Source organism: Danio aesculapii, chromosome 1 (assembly GCF_903798145.1).
Source record: "Danio aesculapii chromosome 1, fDanAes4.1, whole genome shotgun sequence".
Lineage (NCBI taxonomy): Eukaryota > Metazoa > Chordata > Actinopteri > Cypriniformes > Danionidae > Danio > Danio aesculapii.
In genome coordinates this window covers 61,992,098-62,002,097 of record NC_079435.1, presented here as the reverse complement: position 1 = coordinate 62,002,097, position 10,000 = coordinate 61,992,098, and the positions used below count along the sequence as shown (strand labels likewise).

At 38.9% G+C, this 10,000-nt stretch overlaps 1 protein-coding gene across 3 annotated transcripts in view; it reads right to left on the bottom strand.

Moving 5' to 3' along the window:
* zgc:152904 (uncharacterized protein LOC767777 homolog) overlaps positions 1-10,000 on the bottom strand; it is a 452,586-nt gene that overhangs the window by 89,013 nt on the left and 353,573 nt on the right. For all 3 annotated transcript variants that reach the window (XM_056463791.1, XM_056463776.1, XM_056463783.1), the window contains exon 3: positions 7,904-8,110. In XM_056463791.1, coding sequence (XP_056319766.1) covers positions 7,904-8,110 — 207 coding nt within the window. The remainder of the gene's footprint in view (positions 1-7,903; positions 8,111-10,000) is intronic.

Below are 10,000 nucleotides of genomic sequence, written 5' to 3'. Positions count from 1 at the left end.
GTTCTTGCTGTGAGGCAACAATGCTAACCACTGGGCCACTGTGCCACCCATCTAGGAAAAGGGGAGGAGTTTGGGTGGAAGGGGGGATTATTTCAAACGAAGATAGCTGTGATGTGGAACTGAGGGTATTAATAGTGGCTCAGGAATCGTCTGATTGGTCAATCATATATTGAATAATGCGGGACCGGCTGCAAGCAATCATAAGCATGTGATCCTCTCGAAATTAGTTTAGAAATAACCTTCACTTCAAGAAACACAGCCCAGGCTACTATAGCATCATACAGGCTGCTAAAACAAACAAACAAACAAACAAACAAACAAGCAAACAAAAACCCAACTTACGTAACTTCTATGAAATATCGCTACTTCAGTTTTTGAAGTCTCAGCAGTTTATTGTAAAAGCCAGCAATGTTTTCTCCGAGCATCGTAAATGTATGCTATTGGAATTATTAGACCAGTGATACTGTATAGAAGTGTTTTAACTATTAAACATTTGTTAAGTTTTTTTTTTAAGTTTAAGATGTTTATTTATTAGAACTTGAAATAAAATAAATGTTACCTGAGGCACAAATAAAAACTATTTCCAGATCAATTCTGAGGCAACATTTCCCATTCTCATTCATGCCTTATGGCTAAGCCCACACAGAATCTGCGCGTGCAGAATTCCTCAGATTTTCTGCACTGTAAAATATGGTAAAAAACTGTAAAAATGCTACAGTACAAATCCGTAACCTGGTTAACAGCATGTTTACTTAATATATACGCCGAATAACCGTAAATTGACCTTCCCAGAATTCCCTGCATGGCATAAAACTTTTTATGCATTTTGTTGACATTACTATGGATCTTGTTAGCTGTTTCCCCATCAGTGATGTACATTAGAGATTATGTTAACTCTAATGTTGATAATGTTAATTTCATGACTTTAATTTTATGTGTGTGACTATACTGGTGTTTAGTGTGAATGACACTGAGCAGCTTCTATATAATACACTTTACTACTTGTAGGAAAAGTTGTTTGTGTTGAGCATTGGTTCATTATGTTACTTCCTCATCACCACCTGTATATGGCTGTGTTAACGTGTCTAACTGTGTAAAAAAAGATGTGTAGATGTTGGTAAATCAAAACACAGACATATTACCTCTATAAATTAATAAAACACGGTAGTTTACCGTAAAAATGAGAAATTACTTTTACGGTTTGTACCGTATTTTTAACGGTAAAGTACTGGCAACCAAAACTGCCGGTTTTTAACCGTAAATTTTACAGATTTATTTTTTACAGTGCGTAGATTTCCGCAGATTTTTAACCCATCATTAACTCTGTTTATTTACTTGAGTAAATGTGTGTAAATCTATATTTATTCAGTTTTTAAATGTATTACAGTAATAATAATGACTAATATGAAAATATTCATCTGATTTATGCATAATGTAGTTTGGACAGTAATATTTTCTGTCTTTTACTAATTGGATTTGCGTTTTAAACATTAAATAAAAGTTAAAAAGAGATTATTTTTTATTTCACATATTAAGGTTTTAGTTATGATACTCCCAAAATAATTCAGCAGAAATCTGCAGATTTTTAGTAAAATTCTCCACAGAAATAGCAGAAAGCGTCTGCAGATTCCGTCTGGCCCTACTCATGGCTGGCCACTCTAATATGACAGCTCTATACAGTCATTTGTGTGTGTTTATTTCTAAGCGTTCCTCGCCTGAATGTGTACCTCTCTGAAACCAGCTTGATTCCTCACAGAAGCGCTTCTCTAATGACTCAAAGTGTAATGACGAATGAATCAAGCTGTTTCAGTGGCTAATCAAACTGATTATTTTCCGTCCTCGTCTCAGCATGCTTTGAATATAATAACGTTCATGGCTCAGTTCTCCAGAAAGCGTGCCTGTAAACAGAGTGAATCTCTGTGCTGTTTTTCTCTAGTGAATCTGATCATTTGGCTGGAGCTCTGAGGTCAGGCCAGAGCGTCACACTGGGCCTGGTTTCCACACTATTATACACATACAGCGGGGGAAAGAAGTATTGAACACGTTGTCATGTTTTGTTCCTGGGAATAATATTTCTAAAGGAGCTGTTGACATGGAATTTAACCAGATTTTGGTAAAAACCCATACAATACACGCAGAAAAATGAAACGGAAACTATTGTATTTAAGACTTTATATAAAAGACATGTATAGTGCTGTCAGCTTAAAGACGCCTCTCATATGGAGAATGAAGACTCATGCATCGCTCAGGTGTGAGTTTCTCACACACTTCAACAGAGTGTCAAAATCTTGATGCTTCTTTAGATCTTGTCTTTAAAATCTGAGCTTTATTCTGTATTCTCTATTGGATTCGGCTCAGGCGATTGGCTGGGCCATTCTCCAGCTTGATTTTCTTTCTCTGAAAGCATCTGATAGTCTCCTTGGCTGTGTTTTGGATCATTGTCTTGCTGAAATGGTTTGATCTTCATCCTTCTGCTAATAGATGTTGGACTGAAGCAGCTGATATTCATTTACACTGAGGAAGAGCAGAGGGCTGCCGAAGAACTACAGAGAGATTTCAGCTGCTGTCTGGGCTTTCACTGCTCAAATACACCTCCCTTTCTTCATCTGTTCAATACTTTTTCCCTGTGTCATTTCATTTTATTATGCATAACTTCATTTGTAATATTCTGTGCATATATGTATTTCTTTGGTTGTTACTAACATAACATTTCAAGTGAACGGCACCATTACTTATTTCCCCCGCTGTATATTCAGCATTTAGCCACTGAAAATGCTAAAGATTGTGCTTGGTTTCAGCTAAAAGACAAACTGTTCAGACAGACTGAAGGCCATCTGACTGAAACATTCCAGTCTTTTCACATCTGAGCAAATGAAATGAGCCAGCTCCTTTAATTTAGTCAATGACATCGCTGCTACAATGTGAATTAATCTTCATAAAAATAATAAAATTAGGATCCCAAAATGTAATGGAGTTTTTATAGAAAAGTAGTACAGACCATTTAGTCAACAGTTCTTACTAAAAAAGATTATATATATATATATATATATATATATATATATATATATATATATATATATATATATATATATATATATATATATATCTTTATTTATATAGGACCATTTGAATAATCTGAATAACTGAAACTGCTTTGTGCAAAAGAATGGATGTTCAAGGATCTTCATGGAATTATTGATATCAATACACACTCTTGTGGTTATATCTTTGTTATTTGTTAAATGTTATATATTACAATATGAAAACCTTGTAATGAACTGCAGCATTTTCTGTTATTTTACAGGCTTATTTCTCTAGATATTATTTCTTACACATTATATTATTTCAAACTACTAAATGGCATTACAATTCACATTGTTAAACTGTAGAGTTGAAGGGTGTACTCACACTAGGCATGATTGTCTTGAATCGTGCTAGGGTGCACTTGTCTCCATTCCCCTCTCCCCCTCGGCGACCACTCACACTGCAATTTTCAACCCAGGCTCATTCTGATTACGTACCCCTGTATACATTTCAGGAGAAATCAAAATATGTCCCAGGATCTACATTTTATTTTGCAGTTTTTTTTGTTTTCGCAAATCCACTAGAGGCCGTTGTGTATGCTTTTTCAGATCTCAAATTTCTCTCACAAGTGCCATTCACAGCTGCTATTCTCACGTATATCCACCAGAGGTCGCTGTCAACTGACTTACTGACTGACTGACCAACAGACCGATTACCCCCACCCACCCACTTCCCTGAACCCAACCGACAGTGTTTTAAAAAGCAATCCAGATAATTAGAGCTCCCTGATTTTTACCATGTTTTCAGATTTACCACATTCTCACCCTGTTATTTACTTGTTTATTTTATTTTTTAGCATCTGTTTTTGTTTTACCTGCTCTCTGGAATCATTCTTCACTGGACACGAACCCTGTCGTTGCAATCAACACAACTCTGCGTCTCAAATCCACCGACGTACATGTCAAGCTACCAGGTCAGCTGGTAAGCGAGAAAAGGAACGGTGTCATACCCACCATAGCGTTCACTTTAAAGACAAAATGCAGCCATACGTAGCTTTGGCTACATATTTTGCACTCTCCAGAAATGTATATAGGGCTACGTTTTCAGAATGAGTCTATGTTGGCAATTTTACTTTTCAAGCGCGAGCACACTTACGTCACCGATATGACTGTTATAACAGAAGAGAAGCACTTTAGACTCCGTACAGTGGAGATTGCTTTTGTTAAACTGTTTTGTGTTGCTTTAAGTGGTTTGATATGCAGTGACACACAGTCAAATCCTCTGCTGAACAGATCCAGCACTTTTGACGTTTATAAATGTTCATGAAAGTCCTCGTGCTGCAGGTATTAGGAGGTTTGCTGAAGGTGCAGCTGTTGTGCAGTGAGGGGTTTGTGTCCTTAATAATCTACGATAGTTTGCGTTCATTGAAAAGTAAGAATGATTAATAAATCCATATGAAACAGTCCCTTAAAAGCGATGTTGCATCTTTAGCTGCGGGCTCAGGTGCACTTTGCACTCAAACTACAAGCGTACCGCACCAAAGCCCAACTGAAACGCCAACACGGGCTCATTCTGAAAACGTAGTCCTACAGACGTTTCTGGAGGCCGCAAATTACGTAGCCAGAGGTATGGCTACGTATGGCTGCGTTTCATTTTTTAAAACGAATGCTACAGGACGGTGTGACGACATTCCTTTTCCCGCTTACCAGCTGACCGCTTACTTCCATATGGACGGCATTCCGGCTGCAACCAGTTTGTCCCGTTAACGCACCATGTACGTTGGCGGACTTGAGACGCAGAGAGGAGCTGACCACGTCGATGGAGTTCGAGTCCGGTGAAGAACGGTTCCAGAAGGCAGGTAAGACAAAAACAGAATCCAAAAAATAAAATAAGCAAGTAAATAGCAGAGTGAGGATGTGGTAAAAATCAGATGAGGGCTTTTCTTTTTCTGGATTGCTTTTGAAACATGTTGGTTGGGTTTAGGGAAGGGGTTGGGCGGGTCAGTCGATTGTTCACTCAGTCAGTCAAAAAGTCAGTCAACAGCGGCCTCTGGTGGGTTTACGCGAGAACAGCAGGCACAAATGGCACTCGCAAGGGAAATTTGAGTTGTCAAAAAAAGCGCACACAGAGGCCTCTCATGTATTCGTGACAACAAAAACTGCAGAAAACCATGCCGCCGGGACGTATTTCACGGTCTCTAGAAACGTCTATTGAGGTTTGTTTTCAGAATGAGCCTGGGTTGTGAACCACGCTCTGACACATCTCTTCCAGCCGGGCCAGCCAACTGAACCACGCCTGGGCCCGATTCGGAGCGTTCAAACTTGTCAAACGAACAGGGAAATGGGGGTCAAACATGCCTGGGTACAGTTCAGGTAGCCTAGTGCGACTACACCCAAATTTCCAACATCAAAGGTGGACAGAGCAGAGATTAACATCCCATAATGCAATTCCCAATATTTTTACAGTGCACAGTTTGAGGATATAAGCCTGGACAAAGCATTTTCTCTATTATAAATTGCAGTCTGACTAATGCTTGTGTTCCTTTGAGGCTTCAGCATGCAGTTGCAGCCTCTTCTAAAAAAACTAGGTTATATCCTATTTTAATGAAAAATTAAGGTTTGATAAATTTCAGTCTGGTTTCACAGCACAGAATCAGCATTTCTGAGGGCAGCTAATGTCCTTTAATTAAAAGTTGACTCTTGCAGTGTTGCTTTAGTTCTGTTGGATTTTATAATAGCTGATACATGCAGTACACCACATGCAAGTAACTCGTAAAGTCTAGATCTAGTCAGCGTTCTTCGTCTGACTCGAACTTTGTCATTGCGGTTAACTCCACCGATGTATGCGGCGAGCCACTGGACAAACTGGTAACAGCGGAAAAACCGACGGAGGTCGAGGTCGAGAACGCCGTCATACCACCCCGTAGCATTCGTTTTAAAGATGAAATGCAGCCATATGCTCCTCTGACTACATAATTGACCCTTCGCTAAGCCCCGCCCTCCTTAGTTACTGTTGCTACGCCTGTCAAGCTTTCGTGCCTGGCACTTCTATTACAATGTGTATGCGCCAGTGTCAGACATTCCCAGGGATATAATTAGTCATTTTTGGGGAACAGGTGAGATATCAGAGAAAGCCAGACAAAAAATGACTGCAGTACGCATTACAGGGGTATATTCACGACTTAATAGGCAACGATTAGAGAATAATTAAATCAAAATTAAAGCTAGGTTAGCCTAGCCGCCTCATACGCTAAACATTCAACAGCTCAGTTCATGCACAGCAGCACAGCAACATTTACAAATAATCTAATAATAACTAATTAAACCCTGATTTCTCTATTTTTAGCCAAAAAGCCTGATAGACTAATGTTGTGCAATGAAATATAGTGACAGTGCTTCTACATAATTCATTCACAGAAAGAGCAGCCAGAAAGGGGAACTTGATGGATTTGTGCTGAATATTAGCATCATTGACCCATAACAATGTCCAGCACCTATAACTGTCAGCATGTTTGTGTGCTCTTTATACCATTTCTATTCTAATTTGCAGTTAAGTGGTAAAAATAAATGAATTGAAATGCAAATCAAAGTATAAATAGCAGAAGTAAACAAATAGATTTCCCTACCAGCAAATATTAATCAGACACCAAATATAAAAGCAGACACTAGCCCAGTATAACGTCACCACCAATGACTAAATCTCCAAAAGACTGACGAAAACATCAGTGAACTGTAGCTCTGACATGGACATGAGGGTTATAAATGACTGAAAAACAGCTGCGGGTGAAGTATATTGATCACAAGTGCTCAGATTGTGATCATATCTCGGTTTTGTTCTGTTGATATGTAGTTTCAAATATTCGTAGCTTAAAACGGATGGAAATATGAATGCTATTAGTATGACTACTATGGCGAGGGCTTAAACGGAGCAGTACTCATAATATCGAGCGGGAAAAAAAGAAAAAGACAGCTGTGAAACAGAACCTGCTTTGTGTTTTTGTAGGAAACTCAGTTTAGATCTGATTATGGTAAGAGGTGTGTGAGTTGTTGCCATCTATCACTGAATGTGTCAGGAATATCAAAACAAAACCAACTTAACTCCGCTCCTTTAGTGCCCCTCACAGAGCTTAATCCACCCTGGCATTTCTCCCTTTGGGATTTTGGTTTTGAAAGGGGAAAACAGTTCCACCATCCTGTCCAAACTTTTAGGATACCGGGTATCAGATTTGCACAATCCATATGCACAACGCTTTGGCTTGTTTTCCCTCGCTCGAAAGCTTGACAGAGCCCCTGTGCGTAGCTATGGTTGCTAAGCCACGATTGGTGGGTGGCGGTTTTTGGGTGTGGCTTAGCGAAGGGTCAATTCATGATCTCCAGAAATGTATTTAGGGCTACGTTTGCAGAATGAGCCTGTGTTGACATAATAGTTTTAATAACTCATCTCTAATAACTGATCTCTTTTCTCTTTGACATGATGACAGTAAATAATATTAGACTAGATATTCTTCAAGACACTAGTATTCAACTTAAAGTGACATTAAAGGCTTAACTAGGGTAATTAGAGTAAAGTTAGGGTAATTAGGCAAGTCATTATATAACAGGGGTTTGTTCTGGAGACAATCCAAAACTAATATTGCTTTAGGGGGCTAATGCTATTGACCTTAAATTGGCTTTAAAACAATTTAAAAAACTGCTTTTATTCTTGCTGAAATAAAACAAATAAGACTTTCTCCAGAAGAACAAATATTATAGGAAATACTGTGAAAAATTCCTGAGTCTGTTCAACATCATTTGGGAAATATCTGAGACAGAAACACTGTGACTTTGTATATCAGGCACTGATGTTAGCTGATCGTATTGTACAAAACAGATAAACTCACGGTAAATCTCCAGCACCACCGTCGCTTCTTGACTCTGTCCTTTAGCATCCGCAGCCTGGCATCGGTATATCCCAGCATCCTCTATGATGGCATTATAGATGGTTAGCCTTGACCGAACACCCTCCGTATGAACAATCACTCGCTCGTTCGAGATGATCCGCTCGCCTTGAGGACTGAACCAGTTTATGCTCACCGGCTCACCGATGGCTGAACAGTAAACACACAATAAAGGCATCATTATAGTTAGCAACACCTTCATTCATTCATTCTTTATTTATAAAACACATTTATTCATATAAAAACAACCAGGGTTTACCAAAGTGACGTACATGTGACAGATACAACAAATAAAATACACTATACTCAGAGCAGATCCATGAAATGTACTCAAATAAAAAGAGTAGTGTGCCATATTCAAAAAATAAGGTGAATTAATTGAAGCTAAACATCCGTATTTTCCACCAAAAATTATGGTGATATTTACAGATGGACGTACTATCAACATTATACACAGGTTGTATTAGCTATCAATAGAGATTTACAATAAATTAATGTACAGGATGCTATTAATAATCAGAAGTGTGCAGATAGATAAACATAATTACAAATGTATATGTACAGTGGGTGTGTACATAATTACAAATGTCCTTGTGCATATATATATATATATATATATATATATATATATATATACTGTATATATGTGTGTTTTCTTTTCTTGAGAAATGGTATTTTACAAAGATATAATTATTTACTGTCTATTTATCAACTACCCATGTGCATCTGGTTTGCACACGCCACTGCTTTCCTCCGGCTGTAATTTGCGGCGGCTCTTTAGCTCTGGCAGGCAGTGACTTTAATGAAGCGCCACATGGAGAATTAGTGCACACCATATGCAAACGCAGGTGCTCTGGTCTGTGGAGCGGCTCGCTGGAGGTCATAAAGCAGCCGCGTGGGAGTCTGGATTTCTGTACTTCTGGCCTGTGCAATCAGAAGGGTCTGAACTCCCCATGAGAGCCGGAGCCCGGAGCGGCTCGCAGATGGAGGAAAGCGGGCGGCCGCGGGGAGATGGTTGTTAGCGGGTTAAAGGGTGATCGTGCAGGGCCAGGAAAGAGATGCATGGACAGAACAGGTGAGGAACCAAGTGGAGTTCAATCTAGCAGGTTAATTGAGGGGTTTGTGCTATTTGCTGCTACGATGCATCACCAGATCAAGGTGGAAGTCATCATGCGGGAGTTTCTACACATTTTCTGCCCTTTGCAGGTTGTTTTTGGTCTTTTGACCATGTTTTTTATTATTTATAGCTCCTGTTATCTGTGTGGTACCTCAGGGTTCTGTCTTGAGACCGTTTTTATTCTGAGTATTTATGCTTCCTCTTGGTTCTCCATTAATATGTAAAATGTAAACACTCTTATGCTATTTGTATATTATTAAAAGTAAGTTTTTATTCTTCTTTTTGCTGTCACACCATACAACATATTTAAGATACAGGGCTGAGGAAAGAGATGCATGGATTGAACAGGTGAGGAACCAAGTGGAGTTCAATCTAGCAGGCTAATTGAGGGGTTTTGTTCTCTTTGCTGCTACGATGCATCACCAGATCAAGGTGGAAGTCATCATGCCGGAGTTTCTACACATTTTCTGACTTTTGCAGCTTGTTTTTGGTCCTTCAGTGAGGAAATTGAGTGCTGAAAAGAAGTTTTACCATTTTTTTTTTTATTATTTATAGCTCCTGTTATCTGTGTGGTACCTCAGGGTTCTGTCTTGAGACCGTTTTTATTCTGAGTATTTATGCTTCCTCTTGGTTCTCCATTGAAATGTAAAATGTAAACACTCTTACACTATTTGTATATTATTAAAAGCAGTTTTTCTTCTTCTTTTTGCTATGCCACACCACAGGATGTATTTAAGATACAGGGCTGAGGACAGAAATGCATGGACAGAACAAGCGAGGAACCAAGTGGAGTTCAATCTAGCAGGTTAATTGAGGGATTTTGTTCTCTTTGCTGCTATGATGCATGTTACTTTCCCTAATTTAAATACGACTCGTGAACCAAAGACAACGTAACATAAATAAACAACAGCCAAAGTGCTCCA